Genomic DNA, 21,007 nt, shown 5'->3' with positions numbered 1-21,007 from the left:
GGATGCAACGCTAAATAATGTAAATATTGGAACTTAAAAACTCGGGAATGGTTTGGGTTGGAAGGGACCTTAAAGGTCATCCAGTTCCAACCCCCTGCCATGGGCAGGGACACCTTCCACTAGAGCAGCTTGCTCCAAGCCCCATCCAACCTGGCCTTGAACACTGCCGGGGAGGAGGCAGCCACAACTTCCTTGGCGCAGTATTTGTAATGAATTCAGATACATCAGGAACCAGGAGGTTTTTAAGCCCCTCAAACCACATCCATGATTACAGCTTCCTGTGATTGTGCATGCTTATTTTTCATTCATTTTGTATGAGGCTGCATTCATTTGCTTGAGTTTTTGAGATTTCCTTTTGGCTGTCTGCTCTACAGAATCTGATGCCATTTTAAGTGTATACATCCAAGATACACGACAATTATTGGCAAACGAAACCCATGGCATATATTTATCATTTGGTTTGAGGCATTCCTGAAAAAGCTCCTTTGAAAGCTTGTGAAGCTTGGCCTTAAGAAAATCCTGACTTCCACAGATCATAACTGACAAGCGATGATTTAAAAAGCAGTCATGTGTATGTATCTAAGTATCTGTATGGGATATAAAATCACTGCGTCCTTGTCATCTCCAAGATGTGGGATTCACACAGCTTGGCACCTTCTCAGTCTGTCGATTCAGAATCCTACACTGAAAGTTTTCACTGGTGGGGGAATCGCCCTGCCATCCCTCCTCCAGTCTCTCTGTTGTGCTTGCCAAAGCAAAGAGACAGAGGTTACACCTGGAAACGCCCATTGGGGTTTCCTCTAGTACATGATCAAACAAGTGCAGTGACATTAAGCTGGATGCTTAGGAAACCTGGTTGCTGTCCAGTTGCTTATGTAGTTTAAATGAAGCTCTCTTAAATCTTCAGGGCAAAGATGATGTTTACGATCGTATGCTGCTAGACTACTTCTTTTCTTACCATCAGTTCATCCACCTACTCTGTCGAGTTGCAATCAACTGTGAAAAGTTTACTGAAACTTTAGTTAAAATGAGTAAGTATGAAGGTGAAACAGCCGAAGGATTTTGTTCTGTGATAACTGTGAGCACTTCACTACGTTTTATGTTCAGAATCTATATCGTTCTGGACATTATTTTGTATCCACAAATAGTGTGGTTTGGTGTGTATGATGTATTGACGGTCTTACCTACATGACTGTCCGGAGAGCAGCTGAGGCAACTAGTGAGAATTCAGTCTCCTTCCACATTTAGAGGTTAATACAGGGCTCACTGCAGCTGCATTATTTTTTGGTTGGCAGTTTAAATGGCTTTGGATCAGACCCTGAATTCTCAACAGTGACATGCAATTAATGGTACTTATTGGCAGCCTGCCGAGGGATGTACATGGTTATCCAGACAATGCTAGTTCTGTTCATACCAACCTGGGTTGATTTTACCCCATCGTGTTTTGAACCATCACAACATTCAGTTACACTTGCAACCATTCAGTCCTGGAGTTTGTACCCAATACTTGTTTCAGCTCTGCTAGTAGAGACCGCCAGTATTTGAGTTTTCTCCCGTCACAATGTAAACCTGTTTTGGGGGTGTGAACAAGGCGTTTGTGGCTTTATCTGATGACTCCAGCCATTCAGCTGGCTCTGCAGCACCACATCCTGCCTTGAGTTGGCTCGTTACATCCATGTGCTACTCCAGTGGCATAGTATGGGGGGTTTAAATTCCTTCCACCGCAGACCCAGGATGAGCCGAGCTACCCAGCGCGGTAAGTGCAGGGGCACAGACCCCAGTGCCACACAAAACTGTGTCCCAGTTACTACAGGGACACAGACACTGGGAAACATCTCACTTCAGTTGTCTGAAAGGTAGCTGTATAGCCAGGTCTTCCTCTGATCTATGTGGAGAGATGGAGACTGCTTCCAAGAGAAACTCAGTCTTCTGATCCTTAAATAGCTTAAGCAGAATGAACCACCTCCTGCAAATACCTGCTGCTTTTGTTTACTCTGCCTGTAGAAGCTGTTGACTATGATTAAATACCACTTCTAGACAATATTAATCTTGCCCAAAGAGCAGTGATAGTAGCAATGTTCTTTTGATCCCCCTGAACCATCTATCTGCTCATTGTTTGTCACACTCTTCTGGCTGTCACTCTGGCATTATTAATACTTCCTATAGGTTGTGTTAATGATAAAGATAACAGTGGTGATAGGGCTAGTAAAGAAGATTGCCCTTTTACATGCTGTTTTTTAAAAAAAGCTATTGGAATCGTAGAGCAGAATCACAGAATGGTTTGGGTTAGGAAGGACCTTAAGCTCATCCAGTTCCAACCCCCTACCATTTAAAGCCTTTAAGTTCTGTACTGACCAGGTGAAGCTGAGGCAGTAATAACCTGGTGACAAACCCAGAACTAAAGCCAGCTCTTCAGCTTTTTACACTTCACAGGATAATGAAAGGATACCTCTACTTATTAAATGCCCTATAAAAACTTCACACACACATACACACACCGGGTCTGATTGTAAAAACTGCTTAGAACGTGGCCTTGTGAAATGATACGGCCTTGGTACTGCTGCTACCAAGAGGTGAGTATCTCCAAGTGAATTCTCACAGGCTATCTTGTTTTCTCCTAAAATTGCAGGTGTGCTAGTTGCATATGAAGGTTTGCCACTTCACCTTGCGCTATTCCCCAAGCTTTGGACTGAGCTTTGTCAGACTCAGGTAAGAGTCAGTGAGTTTGAGAGCTAACGGAATGGAAACGCAGGCAAAATACAGTGAATGGGAAACAGAGATCAACCTGTAACTAGTGGGTATTGTTTAATCATTCTGACTAGCAGTATTTTGAATAGAAAAATACCTCTGCTGATGCTTTCTGTCATGTGATAAAACCTGATAAATCAAGTAAATGCAACCTGTGACATTGGTTTGTGATGGTCTGTGCAGCGCACAAAAGCTGCTGCATCCTGCCTCAGTGAGCTCCCAGCTTTTTATGTAGCTTAAACACTGATCTGATGAAATAAAAACTGGGAGATCTCCAAGTGTGGACATCGTTGTGTGCCCAGTGCCTGTTGGCTCACAGATGAGGAGGCGTTGGCCCTTCAGATACGTACTGACTGCGATAAACTGGCATTCCCACGGAACGACTGTCATAAAGGAGAATGTGAAATAGTAATTGACAGTAATTAAGTTGTACCGTATCCTGGTACCTGATTGACATGAAATACAGTTATCAGTAAGAACAGTCCAATACCGCAGTGCTGTACCTCCAGGGATGACTTTGCCATCTTCTCTCTGTCTCTTCACCAGTCCCCGATGTCCAAGAACTGTGTGAAGCTCCTCTGTGAAGACCCGGTTTTTGCAGAGTACATAAAATGCATTCTGATGGATGAAAGGACCTTTCTTAACAACAACATTGTGTACACCTTCCTGACCCACTTCCTTCTCAAGGTACGTGGCTTTTAGCAGTCATTTCTATTTCAAGGAATGCGTTCCAGTGTTTGTTGCGGTTTAAACAAAATACATTCTTTTCACAGGTCCAGGGGCAGGTGTTTTCTGAAGCAAACTGTGCCAACTTAATCAACACTCTAATTACGAACCTAATTAATCAGTATCAAAGCCTAGAATCTGACTTCAGCAACCAGAGAGTTGAAATTTCCAAAGCAAGCTCTACTTTAAACGGGGTGAGTCTTTCCTAAGCCCTTCAAGCATTGGCATGGGTTAGGAGACAGCGTATTTGCCCTTGGAAACTCCTCAGTGCCATGTGCCAAGCTCTAATCAAAGAGGGGGCTGTTGTTACCCTCACCTGTCTGGTGGGAAATGTGACCCCTGCCAACAAGATAGTTAATGGTAGAAACATTCTAACCCAGCAACAGATTTCATCCTACGTTAAGCAGCGCACTGTTGTCTACTTAGGACAGATCTACGTTAAAGTCAGCACATTAGTAATGAGTGGGAAAGTTCAGTAGTGTAAGTATGTTTAGAACTTGATCTTTTGGATGTTCAGAACATGAAGCCTCTGCTCCTTGCACAGATCTCTGTGTAGGATTAATCAAACATGAGTTTGAAATAAGGCTGGTGAAATCGGTTTGCTTCTGTATTTTTAGGACCTCCGAGCACTTGCCTTGCTGCTTTCAGTGCACACCCCCAAACAGCTCAACTCAGCCCTGATTCCAACCTTACAAGAGCTTTTAAGCAAATGTAGAACTTGTCAGCAACAGAGGAACTCACTACAAGAGCAAGAAGCCAAAGAAAGAAAAACTAAAGGTTTGCTTTCTCTTATAAATGTCACTCAGACTAAGGTTTTACAAACTTTCACAAGATTAATGTGCACACTGTTGTCTCACCACAGTAGATTGGAACATTTCTTGGCTTCAATCCCCAGTGCTACACAAGAAGTATTATTTTATTATGGAGCTAAAATTCTAGGCAATTCCATGCCTAAAAATGTAATACATTTGGGTGTATGTATGGCATGAAAAACATAGAGCCATAGAATGGTTTGGGTTGGAAAGGACCTTAAGATCATCCAATTCCAAACCCCTGCCATGGGCAGGGACACCTCACACTAAACCATGTCACCCAAGGCTCTGTCCAACCTGGCCTTGCACACCGCCAGGGATGGAGCATTCACCACTTCCCTGGGCAACCCATTCCAGTGCCTCACCACCCTCACAGTAAAGAACTTCCTCCTTATATCCAATCTAAACTTCCCCTGTTTCAGTTTTAACCCATTACCCCTTGTCCTGTCACTACAGTCCCTAATGAAGAGTCCCTCCCCAGCATCCCTGTAGGCCCCCTTCAGATACTGGAAGCTGCTCTGAGGTCTCCACACAGCCTTCTCTTCTCCAGGCTGAACAGCCCCAACTTTCTCAGCCTGTCTTCATACAGGAGGTGCTCCAGCCCCTGATCATCCTCGTGGCCTCCTCTGGACTTGTTCCAACAGTTCCATGTCATTTCCCTAAGCGAGTTTCCCTGTTCCTTGCAGATGATGAAGGAGCTACTCCTGTGAAGAGGCGGCGGGTGAGCAGCGACGAGGAGCACACTGTAGATAGCTGTATCAGTGACATAAAAACTGAACCCCGGGAGGCCTTGACCCCGACGAGCACTTCGGATAACGAGACACGGGACTCTTCCATCATCGACCCGGGCACCGAGCAAGATCCTCCTTCCCCCGAGAACAGTTCTGTCAAGGAGTACAGAATGGAAGTTCCATCTTCATTTTCCGAAGACATCATGTTGGCGACGCGGGCGCAGCACGGGGACGAGCAGGCAGGGAACGGTAAATTTGAAGAATGCAAAGAGTTTAAAGACCTGCAAACCTCCAAGGATCCCATTGGAGCCGAGGAGGACTCGGAGTTCCCCTCCACATCGATTTCAGCGGTTTTATCCGACCTCGCAGATCTGAGAGGCTGTGATGGTCAAGCCTTACCATCCCAGGACCCCGAATCTAGTTTATCAATCAGCTGTGGCCATTCCAGAGGACTCTTTAGTCACATGCCGCAGCATGACATTTTAGACATCCTGTGTAGGACCATTGAGTCTACGATTCACGTGGTCACAAGGATATCTGGAAAAGGAAACCAAGCTGCTTCTTGACATTAGATGGAGCATGTCTGCTTTTAAGTCTTTCTTTTATTTTTCTCTCCTTCCTTCCTTCCTTCCTTCCTTCCCCTCCACCCCCAAAAAATGCTGTTTGTATAAGTTTTGCTTATTTCTGGTTTTGTGCTTCAGTTTGTCCAGTGCTCTCTGCTTGAATGGCAAGATAGATTTATTATGCTTCCTTCTTGGTCAGGCAGAACTCAAGATTTGGGTTGGTTTTTCTTTTGTTTCCATTTGATTTTCTGTTTTCTTTTGCATCTACCGTACACTTTCTTAAAGGGCAATCAGATAATGGGTATGTTTTATGTAATTAAGAGTTCACTGTAGTGGCTTTCATTTAATATTGGCTGTCTGGGAGAACAGGGCCTCCTGGCCCTGGATGATGTAATTTAAACTTATGGCATTTTTACTGTGTATAATATGGTGTCCTCTGTGCCAGTTTTGTACCTTATAATAGAGGCAGATTGCCTCAGATCGCTGTGGTTCTTATTATCAAAAATTAAGTTTACTTGTATACTAAACAACCACAAGAAATTTGATTCTGTAAAGAATCCTCTTTAGCTGTGGCCTGGCAGTATATATATGGTGCTTTATTTAACAGAATACCTGTGGAGGAAATAAAGCACACTTGATGTAAAATTAATTGTTTTATTTTTATTGACATGATCAATTGCTATTCTGTGCACTTCATTAAACTGATTGTGATGACTTTTCATTTGTTTATAATATGTGGCTTCAGTCTTTGGATTTCCCAGCAAAGACAACTTGCTCACTGAAACGGCTGCAGAGAGGAACGATGATCCGTTGTATATAATCAATGTAAAGCTTGGTCCACTTCTGGTTTACTTTGCATGGATGTTCAGTCACACAACTGAGAGGGCCTGGTGGTTGTTGACTTTCTCCCCCCTGTGTTGGAACATAAAGAGGTGCAGAAGCCAGTGGAACTTCATTTCCCTAACTCTGACCTGTGTTAGCCCTGTTTTATTCCTGCACCATCCATAGATTTGCTTCCTTTTCCCCTCCACCTGCTGCCCAGGGGCCTGCTCCCTCTGGCTGTTGCTTTCTTGATGGCTTCTGCACCCCTCAAATGCTGGAATGACTTTATCATCTTTCCCTGTCCCTCCTGTGATTTCCGAGCAATATCCATTATTTCCTATGTGACTTTTCAGACTGTCAATGATACTGGTTTTAATATCTGATTAAACTCCATTTTCAGCTTCATTTTCCAGTTGCTTAGCTCATTTGTTTCTCTATTGTCTTCATGATGCATCTATCTGGGCCTTTTTTCTTCCAAATTCCTTCATTCTACCATTTAATGTAGTTGAGCATCATTTGCTTCTCTACAATTCTATTATGTGATGCTTTTGTGGCTCCTCTTAACTCTCCTAGAATCTACTCTCAGTATTTTTAACCTACAAGCAATAATTTGTCTTTACAGTTTACACTTTATATTCCCCTTAACCAGCACTTTTACTCGTGCAATTAGACACTGTGTTGATGCTGGTGAGTGCTTAAGTTGGTCTCCTTATTATTCAGACATGAAGTAATGATGGCTTCACTCCCTTTAGGAGTAATTTTATTACTGTTTCTGATCAACTTCTCCATAGATTGTAATGAGTATCAGAGTTCATCTGTCAGCTTCTGCCAAGCCTACTATTTGCGGTTGGATTACGATGTGTGTAGGAAGATACCTTCAAGATGCACCTTCAGGAGCTGGAGCAGCCATTCTGACCCTTGGGTGAGTAATCTCACTTAATTCCTCCTGTTGAAAATGTGCATCTGATCCTTGGGACGTTGTCCGATAGTGCCCTTTGGTGGCTTCAGCTTCACATAGAGGATGACTTCACATCGTAATTCTGGTATGAAAGCAAGGAATTCTGTCTTTTGTGATGTTTCTTTCTCATTATTTCAACCCCTCTTTGTGAAGCGTGCCAAGTACAAACAGTATTTAAGTGTTGCATCCTTCTTGCTCTCTTGTGCTCCCAGATGAACATCAGCACTTTGATGGGCCTTTGTTTGCTCCTGCAGACCCATGTATGTCATTTGCCAATGCTGTCAGTAGTTACATTGCATTGTCAATTATTTTCTCACAAATACGGGTGTCTGGTGGCATTTGGAATGCCAGCTGAAGTCCATTTATAATGCTTTTCCATTAACAAGGACTGCTGAAAGTTACAGTTCCATATGATGTCTCAGGGTTGTGGGGTGTTGGGATATGGTGGCTCCTTAAGCCAAGCACCTTTACACAGTTAAGACACATCTAAGTCACGTTAGGCCAGCAGCTCCTTTGCAGCCTCTTCAGAAAGCCTGAGCAAACATTACAAGATGCTATGGAGCACGTTGCGAGCTGTAGTTATTTATCCTGTAGGTCTCAACTGACTGAATTTAATAGCACCTTTTGTACTGTTTGGCTTAAAAACTGGTGCCAGGCTTCCAGCAGTGTAACCATCCTTCCTGCTCCTCCCTCGCATCACCTTCCCATGGCCCCCCTGCAGTATTCCTGCAGTTTTTACTGGGAATTTTCCCCCACTACTCATCTCCTCTTCCCTACCCTTGCCTGCCCCTGCTGCTTTATCTTCCTGTGGGTCCCCCATGTTCCATGCTCTGTATGTGACCCATTTCTTCCACAGTATTCCCCTTCTTTAAACCATTTTCTGACTTGCATTCCTTTGCATTCCAGGATGCTTTTTCATCCCTGTCTTTGACAACCCCATCTTTAACCGACATCCTCATCTCTTCAAGCTCTCATGCTGTTCCATGGCTCATCCCACCTCTCGTGATTGTGCATTTCCTCCTGGAATTCCCACCTCCCTTTAAACCCCTTCACAGTTCAGCTTTTTGAATACTTTCTGCTCTCGCTGTGCAGAGTCCCCAACAGCCAGTCTGGGCTTGTGCACTCAGGACTGTGGAGACCATCCTCTGCACTGATTTCTGGCTGTAGTCATACAAACCCTGTCCTTCCCATTTAATCAGTTTTCCTTTTGGCTTTCTCAGAGACCACGTGGTTGTCCAGAACCTTACATTATAAAAGCACTACATCACAAGCAAAGCTATCTATCTCTTCCTGTTTCTGCTCTGTTGCTTATTGCATACTGTTTGCTCTCCCTGGAATGTCCTCCGTGCTCATTCGTCTCTTTAAAACAGGAATTCCAGTACATTTGAACACATTCCCACAGCCTCCATACATCTGTCTCCCCTCCTGTCATTTTTCCCCTTTGTTATACTGGGGAGAATTCCAGGGTATGGAGCTCTTCATGGGGACTTGTTTAGAAGACAAGCTGCATTCATGATACTGTAATTCCATCATGTACGATCCTATCGTATTATTATCATCAGCCTGTTACTAAATGATGTGTGATTCCTAACTGCTCCCTCCAGCTCAGGGGGTGGGGATAACAAAGGAGTTTAGCATCCTTTGGGTTTACTGGTTAGAGTCTAGGAGGAATTTCAGCACTCAAGAATGAATTTTGCCTCTGTAAGCTGGTGACTGCCCCTGTTTGCTGCAGCTGATGGTGCTGGGAACACTCCTGCTGTGGGTAAAATGAACTTCTCTTTTTCTCCATTCCAAGGTAACTGTGTGCAGAAACTGAACTTCCAGGTCTGCCACACAACCCTGCTGTCAGCTGCACATGCGGTGTAGATGGGAATGCAGGGATGCTGGGGAAGGAAAAAGACATCCTGATTTCTCTACCTGCAGCAACAGCCATTGGGGGCTGTTTACAGCTGGGATGCTACCAGCAGGGTAGGTACTTCATGGGTTTAACCTAAGAAAGGTTGTACTTGTTGTCACACCCACAGCTGTGCAGGCACGAGGGAACCAGAACACCAAAGATGTGTCCTCTTCAGTTCACTGCCTTCTTGGTCCTCCCAGCAGCCACTGCCACAGGTCTCTGGGGCATCTGAAGTGAGTGGTGCGACACTGGACATACAAGTAAGTCACTCCTGTACCACCAGCAGTCAGCAGTTGGTGCAGCTGAATGCTCCTGCTTGTGGGAGGACACAAGAAAACTGAGACTAGTAAAACACACGAGGGGTGGGCACTTGTGACCCTATGGAGGAAGGGCTTTCTTAGGAGGGAGAACTGGTGAGGAAGTACAAGGGCTGTAGGGCAGCTGTAATCACATGGAACAGCCCATTCTCAGATACTGAATTGTCACAAAACAGGTCATTACCCAAAAAGCTGTTCAGCCTCATATGTCTTAAACCTAGATTTTCTATTTAAAGGTTCCTTCCATCAACCAAGACCTAATCATTTCTGTATTCCAGCTGTTAGGCTCTTTGTCCTCAAATGTTTACTGCAAAAGGCTACTACATCTGAGCATGCAGAAACATGCTAAAACAGGACACTTCTCCAGAGGCTGTTCTCCACCCTCTATCTGGACACCTGAAACACCAGCAACACAACACTTAGTAACCAGTTTGTACATCTACTTTGTCACTATGGGGTGTTCCTTTGTGTTACTACAACAAACCTCACTGAAGCGCAAAGGGGATAATAACTGACTGCAAACCTTCCAGGGAAAACCTCACCTGTGGGCAAGAACAGCACACTTCTGTTAGCTCCTGGATGATGTGGGGTTATGGGTGGTAAGGCTCCCATAGGTTGGTGGAGGGTGAAGATGAAGTATGTAGAACTTAACTTCTACAGAGACTCATTTAGTTTGGCAGTATCAGTTAACGGAGAAAACAAACTGCATGTAAAATAACCTTTTATTGAGTCAACCACATTTTCCAAAGGCATTTTGCCCTTTTTTTTTGGTCAGTTTGTTTCAAATTGCATACTTAATTCATACACTTTTTATAAAACACTGAAGTTCTCCTTGCTAACCTCAACGTAAGAGTAACAGTTCTTTACCTTCAACAGCCCAGCTTTGCTCCTGTCACGTTTCTCCAACAAACAGTTGCTCACTTGAATCTGAGCCACAGCACTGCAGAGGCCCATAAATGACTGGAGGGGAAGGGGCACAGGATTGCAAAGAGAAAGCGTTATTACTTTCTTCCAAAAGGGAATTTCAGGCTGAGGTCAAGTAAGCGCATGCAGGCTTACCAGTGGTAACTGTTGTACCACCCAGAACACGGGCTGGTAATGATCTTTCCCTAAAATTGGCTACAGAGTTAGAAACAAATTCAGTTTGCAGTTAAAGCCATTTTAAGAAGTATTTAAAGATGCTGTAAGTGAAATCCCTCCCATTTCTTATAAGATTTAATGTATCAACAGTTTTATAATCCCTTTTTTAGTTCACCTCTGATGGGAACCCTGTGTCCTTGAGGGATTTAGGTTTTCCACTGGATACACTGAATATTAAAGAACAGCAAATGCTTCCTACTGATTCATGTCACTTACCTACCTATGATGGTGCTTCACTGCAGCTGAATCGTTACTACTTTAGATTTAGTTGCAAGCAAGCAGAAGAGAGATCGGTTTCCCCCAGTAAAGCTGTTTATAGCTAGAGTCTGCATTACGTGCCTCCTCATTCACTAAAAATCCATAAATAATGCTGAAATTATATACAGTATCAGACATGGGTCTTTATTCCTCCCACAAATAAATTACTTCTTTTAAAAAAAAACAAATGTTAACAAAGTATAAAAAGTAATGCCCTAACAAAACGACGGAGCTGGCATCATTCCATGGTGTCTTTGGACTGCTGGAGTAAAACATGGATTTCTTCAAAATACTGCTGCTTCCAGCATTGCCTTGTGCTGTCTTCACTAGAGACGGGAACTCCTTTGCACTCTACCTGCAGTTCTGTTTGAGCAGCCATATCCTTGAAACTCAAGGCAACCACTGCATAATGTTCTGGGGGAAGAAAATAAGACATTTCAATAAAGTGGGTTTTAAAGGATCATGTCTGTTGTTGCTAATTTCCTGTCTGCTTCTGCCCGTGAGCAAAGCTTCTTTTCACAGCCCACAGCAGCTATGGTCGTGAGGCTGTCTCCAAAGAATACAAGGCACCAGTCACGCTTGCTCCTTCTCCCTGCCAAGTGTAGCTGCTATCAGAGGTGCTCACAAAGACTCACCATCGGGCCAGCTTCTACACCTCCACTTCAGGACAATTCTTTGGCTTGGCACCTGGAAGAAGAGCAGGAGGTTCTCCTCATTAGCATTGGAGACACTTCACGTTACAACTACTCAGTGCCAATTCTCCCCTGAAAAGCCAGAGGAGTGGTGGTTTATGTAATAGATAACACAGAGATTGGGGTTTGGTTTGTAAATAAACTGTTTTCATCAAGGTCTCTGCTTCCTGCCTTCCACTGTTCTGTTTTCCGGATGGGTTAAGGTCAGGCTGATCAGTTATTAAACATCAAACACTGGTTTTCTTGCAGACCTTGAAATGGGCATTGGGAATGGTTTCACCTCTGAAATCTATAAGCCTGCCAGAGCCTGCCCATGCTTTTCTGTTAAGCAACTGGGCCTGCCTGAATGTCCAGCTTAGGCAGCACTACATAAAAATGATTTACAGCCTGCACCAGCTCACGTGCAAAGGGAGGCAGCGCTTCAGTGTAAGCACTCAGTCAGCTGAAGGCTGGCCTAAACCAGCTCAATGTTTTCACTGAGCCATTGAGTTTACATTGATCCTGACTGTTTCACCTGAACAGTTCCTCATCCAATTGCAAAGGCTGATGACAGTAACTGCCCTCCCTCAGGGGCTGTCACTGCTGAAGCCAAGCTCAGGCGTAACAGTTCTGCAGTGTCAGAATCTTTCTGGTGTCAGCAACAGACTTTACTAGGCTGGACCTAGAATCCAGTTTTCCAGTCCAGTTGTCAGTGATACTCACTGCCTGCCATTGGACGGACGTAAGGTACCAAATCTAAGCTCAGCAACTGTGAAAATGGATTTCAGAGGTTTCACAAACGGAGCTGAGCATTGTCAAAAGCCCCAAATGGAACAGAGATCCTTTTTCCAGTTACAAGAATAACTGATATAGGAGTTGGGAGATAAACCTTAAACCTGCTTCCTCCCCCCCACCCCAGTAAAAGGGGATGGTGCTGAGAGTTTTCTACCCCAGAGCAGGTCAGCACCTGCTCTTTGGATGGGGAAGAAAAACCACACACCATAATAGCAATAGTTTTTGGCTTTTAAAAGAGGAACTGAACATTCATTACAGAAACTGAACTGTCGGGAACTTCCTTATGCTCCATTTTTACCTCAGAGAAGGCACCACTGCCAGCCCCCCCCATTTTTAAAGTGCAAAGCAGGAACTTTTTACCAGTTCTGTGTATTCACCGCTGACAGAGCCATCAAACATCTGAAGTCTGCCTCCTTTCTCGGCTTCAATCACAGCAGGGCACTTAGAAAACTTCTGTACCAGCTAGCAAAACCAGAACACAGCACAAGTCACCTCACTGCAACTCTGTACTGACACATAATGCACATTGTGTGAGACAAGAAGAAATTAACTAAACTAATATACATAAGAGTCATCAAGCACTAACTGGGTGGGTCATTTTATGCAGCCCTCCACTGAGCTCCGTGGTGGGCCCAGTGAGGTGACAACGATGTACTGGCAAATACAAAGACCAATACAGGTTGTAGCCACGTGCAAGGGGCATGGACAAAGCACACAGATACACACATAGACATGACTGGCTGTTGCTAGGTTTGGGAATGACTGAGAGCTAGCAGCAGCTCCAGGAAGGTGCAGGATTGCTGCTGAGAGCCATTGCTTTTTCCCACTGGAGGCATTGGGATTGTGATTGGAAGTTCTCTGATACCAACCCAGGCTCTTTTGAATTATGAGTAATTTTCTGTTTCATACCCTGTAAGTGACAGCATCATCTCATCCAACAGTTAATCTAATTAACCTGGTAGCTGTGGATCACAGCAGCACCACTACTGAGCACTTGAGGCTCATTTATTGCTTACACAACTATTCAGCTATAAAAGCATCCGCATGACCTTATATCGCCCATTGAAAGCATCACTTACTTCCTTAGTTGTGAAGATGCTGTAAAGTTCATCTGCTGGAGAGTTGAAGATTTCTCTCATAAGTATCTTCACTGTTGGGATTTTTACACCAACTATATCCTGTGGTGAAACAGAATCCTGCAAGGAAAAGACCACTCATGTCAATGCATGCAGGGTCAAACACAAGTCTGGCATCACAGGAATGGTGGTACCTGTGCATTCTTTAACATACTGTGTTGTGAACAGATGTCAATTACACAATGTATTCCCATATTTACTTGACAGTATTATTAATTAGGATTCACCAGATTAAGTTTGTGTGATCTGCTCTAAAGCCACCTGAAGCTAACTTTAGCCTGAGGGAAGGGATCTGTGCAGGTGGATTCCAGCTTCACCCTGCTGGAGCCACAACCATCACAAAACAAAGCCCTAAGGGGTACATAAATGCAATGATTCCTTCCATCCCTGGCAAGCCCATGCCCAGGAGCTGTGATGGGTCCTTTCTGTATTGCAGGCCCTGACCACAGCAGTGAGAAGGGAGTTCCACCCCAAAGCCTTTCACTTTTGCAGGTGGCCACAGGAATACACAGTTGTGACCCCAGCAAAAGCTGGAGGGGCTACATTGATGGCAAACTTAAGCTTTAACACACAAAGCCAACGTACTTGCATGGTGTGCCCACTTAGTTTTCGCTCAGTGGCCAGCTCCTGACCACCAGTAGCTTTTGTTGGCAGAATCATTCCCAAGGTAAACTCTGGAATAAAGAAAAGCACTTTTCAGCATGAAACTGAGCTGTAAAAATCACCCTGGCATTTAGATACCTAACAAAGACTGCAAGAATGGGAGCACAGAATGAGACATACAACTCCAGTCCAGCTTCCTCACCTCACCTATATGTTTTCTACTAGTAACAGAGCCTAACAGTGATGCCTAAAAACACAGGTTTTCCAAAGCTACCCCAGATTACCACCATCTGCCCATTAAGTGCTGCACCATCTCCACAATGCTCTGACAGGTTTGGCAGAGAACCGCCAAGCTGCCGGTCAGGCACTGCTTTGCCAGCCAAGCAGTGAGGCCGCAGGGCTGACAGCGATGGCTGTGGGCAGTGTGTAACACAATCCAGGCTGGGTCACTGCAGAAGCTTCTGGACACTGCCACGTTTGACAGCAGTAATGGTTTTGACTGGTAGGATTAACAGCTGGTGGCAGTTAAAACCGATACAAACCCAAGGACCTGTCAATATATCACCAATCTGTTCAAGAAAGTAGCCTGCATAAAACCATCCTTTACACAAAGGTTTGATTTACCTGTTTTAAGTGCTTTCAGATAATCTCTCAAGGCCTCTCTGACTTTTGTGGTTCCTTCAGTTCTCATCAGATCCTTCAGGACATCGCCTTCCCCTTTCTTTTTGCTAACATTTATCTAGAAACAGAAAAATGCCAAGATCTAAGTAAGAGGCGTCTGAACATGAGCCTGCTGGGTTCTGGCAACAGAAGAAAGTATTCTGGCTCTGTTTACTACATTCAGAGGACAGCTTCAACTTCATTATCTTCTCGGTTTATCCTACCTTTGCTACAAACACATTCTCTTGGGTTTAGACTTAAATAAATGCTGTATCTCACCTCCACAATAGCTTAATCAAGTTCATCAAGTATAAGCAGAGGTGCCTACTTCACAGCCGAGGCTGAGGAACCTGTGGAAGCCACAGTACCGACTGCTGCTACACAACCAACAAGGAGGGTCCTTAAGCTCTTAGGGTTTGGGTGTTTTAACACTACAATGAGCAAAGTTCTTCTCAACCTTGTGGTTAATACATTGTCACAAACAGTAATTAGCAGAGTAAGTTGCGCACATTCCTAGTAGGTAAATTTGAGAACAGACATAAGTCATTAGCCTAAAGTATAAGAAACAAAAGCATGAAATAAACCATCCAAGTGTAATTATCCCACTTAATCACAGGACAAAGCAAAACACGATGCCTCTGTGTTGATTAATGATTTAAGAATTCTGAACCTATACAGCCGTATCAGTATTGCACACCTACCTCTGTATCATCTACCTCATTTTCTTCTGACAGGTTAGGAATTTCAAGAGATCCCTTATGTTTCTCACCAGACTCTTTCACTGTACCTGTATTAACATAACGAATTCTTAAATGCATTATTAAAAACTATTTCCCCCATTGCAAGACTTTTAGGCTTGGAAATCAGTTGTACAAAAGCTCTACTGGAAGCAAGCTGCCTGGAACGCCATTTAAAGGGATTGAACAGCAAGCAAAAAGTCTCAAAGGTAAACTCAGCAGTAAAGTTTCACAGTAAACTCTTCCCAGGACTGTATGTTCCTGTATGGATGCAGTCAGATCATTACACACACACAGGTACTCGTTTTGCCACTGCTCTCACCTTCAGCTGTCAGTTGTTCTGATACTCTACACTTACAACTTCTTGTGTTGTGTCTGCCAACACAGAGCGTGTACCTAGAAGGGGGTAGGGGAAAAATAACTTCCTCTTCCCTAAACATGTCTGCCCTTTATTTGGATGCTCCCCAGAACGCTCTTACCTGCTTCCTGAATATCCAAAAAGCTTCCAACACACAGGCACGTTACTGTAAAACATATGTACGTGTAGCAGGTACGTAATGGAGACTTTTTAGAACACTCACTCTTCTGCTCAAAGCCTTACTGCAAACTGCCCGTGATCACTGCACACACCAGGAAGGCTCTGCAAGAACAGAAGTTACACTCTGCTCCTGCATCCTCCTGGGCAGAGGCCCACCATCACTTACTGACTGGTAGTGGATATGGGATATGACCCTGCACTGCACCTTCTTACCTCATGCCTGAGAGTTAAAAGGCTGAATTTAAGGACTGATGCTTGTTTTAATCTTAACACTCAAGACTCTTCCCCCTGGCCTTGCAAAAGCATTTAGTTATTTAAATTAATCCACTGTTTAGATCATGTCAAGATCTCTTCAGAAAGCAGCAGCAGAACATGCAGTTCTACCCCAGATCCAGTTATCTGCATCCTGGTTTATCAGCTTAGGTATCAAAACACAACAAGCTTTAGCAGTCTACCAGCAGAACTCTAAACACTCAAACAACCCAGTGTGAAGCATGACTGCAGAAGGGGAATTACCAGGAAGGAGATGTAATACTTCTTTGGATTCTCTCAGCCTCAAAGGAGCTACTTAGACCCAGCTTCTGCTTAACATCACTCTCCTTCCATTATTTTTAATTACTAGCCTGAAACGACCCACACAGGGGTAAGCTATGCATGAATATAACCTGACATGCTACTGGTCAAGTACATGAACAAATGCTCAGATGCTTCTTGGCAAAACAAAGAGCACATGATGGTTACTAACACCAAGTGGAGCACGGAGCAAAGATCCCTTCCTAGACGGGACCCAGCGAAGCACAGGGCGCCATGCAAAGCCTGCTAACCCAGACACAGGCAACCACATCCATGCAGGGTAAAGCTAAGCTAAAAGACCTCTCTTGAGCATCTCCAAGTCCCCCAAGAGAACCTGTTAGCTCAAGTATGAAGCCATGTGAACTAGTTCAATTATACCAGTAAAACACTTCTGGTATACAGAAAATCACACACATCCATCTCAGTTTGCTCTTTCCTGCTTTCTCCCAGCTCCAGGATTAGTACAGAGAACACCACACAACACTACTTTTGCAGACAGCAAAGCAAATCTTCTTTCCAGCTACTCTCCCCAGGAAGGAAGTGCAAGTATGCAGGAAACAGATTTTAGGCACAAAACACAAACCTGACTTACACCCGCTCAGCTCATTTTACTAACAACTTTCACAACTCTTACAATAAAGAATCCCCAATGACACAGGCCACAGAACAGCTTTAAATTCATTAAACCAGGGGTTTTTCCCTTTCAAAAGACTGCCTGTCCAAGGGGTTAATGCAGATGGTACCGCGCTGGACAGCAAAGTTGTGTCAGCTAACAGCGGCGTAGGCAGAACGCGAGTACAGCTCCGCATTTTCAGCGTCACTGCAATGTAGGCAAAACACTTACCTATTTATTAAGGAAACAATCACACTGTTGGCTGGAAGCCCACAGGACTCCAATAACAGTCCCAAGAATACATCATTCTTTTGTGTCCTGCCAGTTCAGTACTTCAGAAAATGAACGGTGAAGGCCCATGTCTCAGCAACACCTACCTATAACCCCACTGCTGAAATACCCAAGTTTCAAAAGGACACACAGCTTCCACCACAGCATGGAATAAGCCATAAAAACCCTCACTACACCTTCAAACAAACTGCAGAAGAGCCATTTTGCTCAACTTTAGTGCCATTAATTACCCTTAGTTCCTCGCTTTCTTGCTGCTCTGTAACCTAAAGTGCTACAGGAAATGTTTTTCCAATGTTAGCCTTTCCAAACTGCCTGCAGATTCCAGCTTGTCCTTATGTACCCACGTCTTACTCATAGCTTGAACTCCCAGCTATGCCACAAGACTTGTAGCAGGATCTAATTACAGCAATTAGTGTTTGTAGCGGTTCAGTTTGAACTCTCATGTCTAATTCAGAGCTCCCAGAAAACACTATCAGATTAAGAGAGAAAACCATCAGCCCCTGCTCTTATAGGATTTCACTGTGCAGCAGCAAGCTCCTTTAAACTGAGCTCTCAAAGACCTTATCCACTCGCCACAACACTAAGCACAGCGCCCAATCAAAACAGAGTTCTCTATAGTTAAACTCTGAAAAGCAGGAAGACCAAGCAGAGGAAAAAGAACGCAGAAAGGATCTGTACAGAAACAGAAACCAGATACTGCTTCTGCCTATTTCTAAGCTTTGCTCAGGGAAACAAACCCAACAAACTAACCAGTGTTTAGCACTTAACCTTCAACCACCCGAACAAACGGAACATCAAAAAGCTGATTTCTCTTATTTAAACTGCACTGGTACAAACTGCAGGCCAGAGGATAACGTTTGCCTTCCTCTCTGTTAATGCTTACCTCACAACTGTGTGTTCCTAGGTTCTAACACACTTGAAACATTTAAAACAGAACTCTCAATGTGAACTTCTTTAAGTCCCCTGTTACTGTAGGAGCAAAACCTCAACTGCAAATCTGTTCCAACAGGAGCACTGGCCTCAGCATCCAATGGAACATTAAAGTTCCAGTCAGGAAAACCGGAAGCAAAGAGGAAACAATCCTTAAGAACCGCACTGGAGAGGGCACCATGAAACAGAGAAGTGCAAAACCCAAGCACCCACTGCAACAGCATCACCCCAAACACTGCTCCAGAGACTACCCAGCTGTTCTGGGGCACTGGTATTGCTGCATGGCCCCTGCTATTCCCACCTCCTACAGTAACAACTGAGGCCTGAGAAGTGCAGTATTTTGGGGAGGAACAGCTGTCATTTGACATTACAATATCCAGGCACAACTGACCGTGCAGGCAGGCTCTTTTCATCAGCTCTTCCTGCCTTTTGCTGCAATACAAGAGATGGCCCGCAGCCTGCCATCAGGTTTTAGGCATCTCATACATGAACATAATCCCTTGATACTACTAAAAGATACATTACCAGGTCAGGCTGCAGACAAAGAGATGCCATGGGACAAGCACAGCAGAGGACGAACCTCCAGCAGTCGGTGTGGCAAGGGGATGCAGCACAGCCCCTTTATCCCAGATAATCACGATTTGCAGCTTCCTTATTCCCACTGCGTGTTTTCTCCTCATGCAATTCAGCATCCTCCATGTAAAGGACACGGGATTCCCAAGAGCACACACAGAACGCCCCCCCGGATCTCCTGCCTCCTGCTACCAGCACAGCCGGCACCAGGGCAGCTCGAGCCCGCTGTCAGGAGCAATACGGATCTCACCACAACACAAGCATTTACTTCCTGCAGAGCAAAACGACGGGGCCCGGAGCGACCTGCTCTAGTTAAGGTGTCCCTACCAGCGACAGCGGCTGGAACCGGATGAGCTTTAGGGCCCCTTCCAACCTCTTCCATGTCTGTATGAATGCTGTGCTGTTAAAACAACCCTAAAATACATGCGTAGCACAAAACAAGTTAGACGAAGGGCAGAGAAGGTGGGGTTTTTACATTAAACACAAGCACAGAGTTCAGGCCCATGCATCTCCTTGACTCCGACTCCGTTTACCACAGCATTCCCAACCCCAAGCAGAGCTCCCTTCCCAAAGCCATCTCTCCCGGGCACACCAGCAGAACCGGCAGCGCCAGAGCAGGCTCAACCCCAGGCCAACCCGCACCAGGACCCCCCCGTACCTCTCCAGCTGAGGCGCAGGTTCCACTCGTAGAAGAAGATGAGTTTCCCCTTGCGGCTGTTGCAGGACGCTTCGCCTTCCACGTGCTTCAGGTCGCTGATCTCGCAGCGCCCGGCCTCGCCCTCCACCACCAGCCCCACCAGCACCTCCTTCAGCTTGCTCTTGGACCAGCTGGTCGCGTCCCGCTCCGTCCTGCCCCGGGGAGCGCCGCCGTTAACCGCATGGCTCCCGTCCCAGCCCCGTCCCCGTTCCCTCCCCTCCCCTCACCAGTGCCAGTTGTTGACGTTGGTGCCGTCCGCGCGCTCCTCCACGATCCACCGCGGGTCCCCCTGTCCCCACTTGGCCATGGCGCACCCACAGCGGCTCCCGCCGCCCGCAACGAAGCTGCCAGAACCTTCCCCGCCCCCGCCCCGCGCGCCGGAGGAAGAGGAAGGCGAGGCCGCACCGCCCTTCCTCTGCACCCCCACCCGCGCCTCAGGCGGCGGCGGCGGGGAGGAGGAGGAGGCAGGGCCGGGAAGGAGGGGAGGGGAGGGGACCGCGGCGCAGGGACCGCCCCAGCTCGCAGGGCCTGCGGCCGGCTCCGGAACCTTCGCCCCGGGTGAAGGTGGGCGGGAGCGTCCCGGTCATAGATCAACGGGGCTGGGAGAGAGCTCTGGGGTCCGGTTCGAGTGCCAAGGCCACCACTAACCCACGGCACTGAGGCCTCATCTCCACAGTGTGTGAACACTTGCAGGGATGGTGACTGCAGCCCTGCCCTGGGCAGCCTGTTCCAATGCCTGAGCACCCTCTGGGGAAGGAATTGTTCCTCAGCTCCATCTAAACCTGCCCTGGTGCAGCTTGAGGCCGGTTCCTCTTGTCCCATCCCTTGTTCCTTGGGGTGAACTAACCCCGAGGAGGACTCAGTGCAAAGGAGCAGCAGAACCCGCACCCAAGGTGTGCTTCACCTCAGGTAAGGACACGGCAGCACACGGGGAAGCGGTTTTATTGTCTCGCCGTTGAAATCAATGCGCTGTGAGGCAGCACCCTGTGTCACAACCCCCCTGCAGCCCTAGGGCTTACGTTGTTGTTTGTCCGTGTCTTGCACCGCAAGAGGAACAGAAGGAATCAAAACCTGGATAGCATCCCCTTATCCCTATTGCTCATTTCACTCAGTACTGGCACTGTGTTCTTGCCAGCAGCTTGCTGCTTCAAGCATTGGCGGTGGTGCAGAGCCCATCGGCAGTGTCAGGCTCATCGTCTTCAAACTCTGCCTCCAGAA

At 45.8% G+C, this 21,007-nt stretch overlaps 2 protein-coding genes across 10 annotated transcripts in view; one reads left to right on the top strand and one right to left on the bottom strand.

The window, feature by feature from the left end:
* The window catches only part of USP34 (ubiquitin specific peptidase 34), a 137,039-nt gene extending 130,232 nt beyond the window's left edge, over positions 1–6,807 (top strand). For all 9 annotated transcript variants that reach the window (XM_062609994.1, XM_062609982.1, XM_062609972.1 and 6 more), the window contains 6 exons: positions 908–1,031; positions 2,630–2,709; positions 3,295–3,435; positions 3,522–3,668; positions 4,092–4,251; positions 4,973–6,807. In XM_062609994.1, the coding sequence (XP_062465978.1) occupies positions 908–1,031; positions 2,630–2,709; positions 3,295–3,435; positions 3,522–3,668; positions 4,092–4,251; positions 4,973–5,583 (1,263 nt within the window). In that variant the 3' untranslated portion in view covers positions 5,584–6,807. The remainder of the gene's footprint in view (positions 1–907; positions 1,032–2,629; positions 2,710–3,294; positions 3,436–3,521; positions 3,669–4,091; positions 4,252–4,972) is intronic.
* Positions 6,808–10,278: 3,471 nt separating this feature from the next.
* On the bottom strand, positions 10,279–20,123 carry LOC134159204 (activator of 90 kDa heat shock protein ATPase homolog 2-like). The gene is made up of 9 exons (XM_062609905.1): positions 20,017–20,123; positions 19,751–19,941; positions 15,539–15,624; positions 14,802–14,916; positions 14,160–14,248; positions 13,518–13,634; positions 12,799–12,900; positions 11,608–11,659; positions 10,279–11,386 (listed from the first exon to the last, which is right to left on the bottom strand). Exons 1-9 carry the CDS (start codon positions 20,094–20,096, stop codon positions 11,211–11,213), a joined length of 1,008 nt encoding a protein of 335 aa, XP_062465889.1. The 5' UTR covers positions 20,097–20,123; the 3' UTR covers positions 10,279–11,210.
* Between the last annotated feature and the right edge of the window lie 884 nt (positions 20,124–21,007).

This window comes from Pezoporus occidentalis, unplaced genomic scaffold, assembly GCF_034315485.1.
Source record: "Pezoporus occidentalis ecotype Australia unplaced genomic scaffold, CSIRO_AGI_Poc_V1 ctg10, whole genome shotgun sequence".
Classification (NCBI taxonomy): Eukaryota; Metazoa; Chordata; class Aves; order Psittaciformes; family Psittacidae; genus Pezoporus; species Pezoporus occidentalis.
Note: the sequence above shows the minus strand (reverse complement) of the source record. Positions and strands in the feature narration are given on the sequence as shown.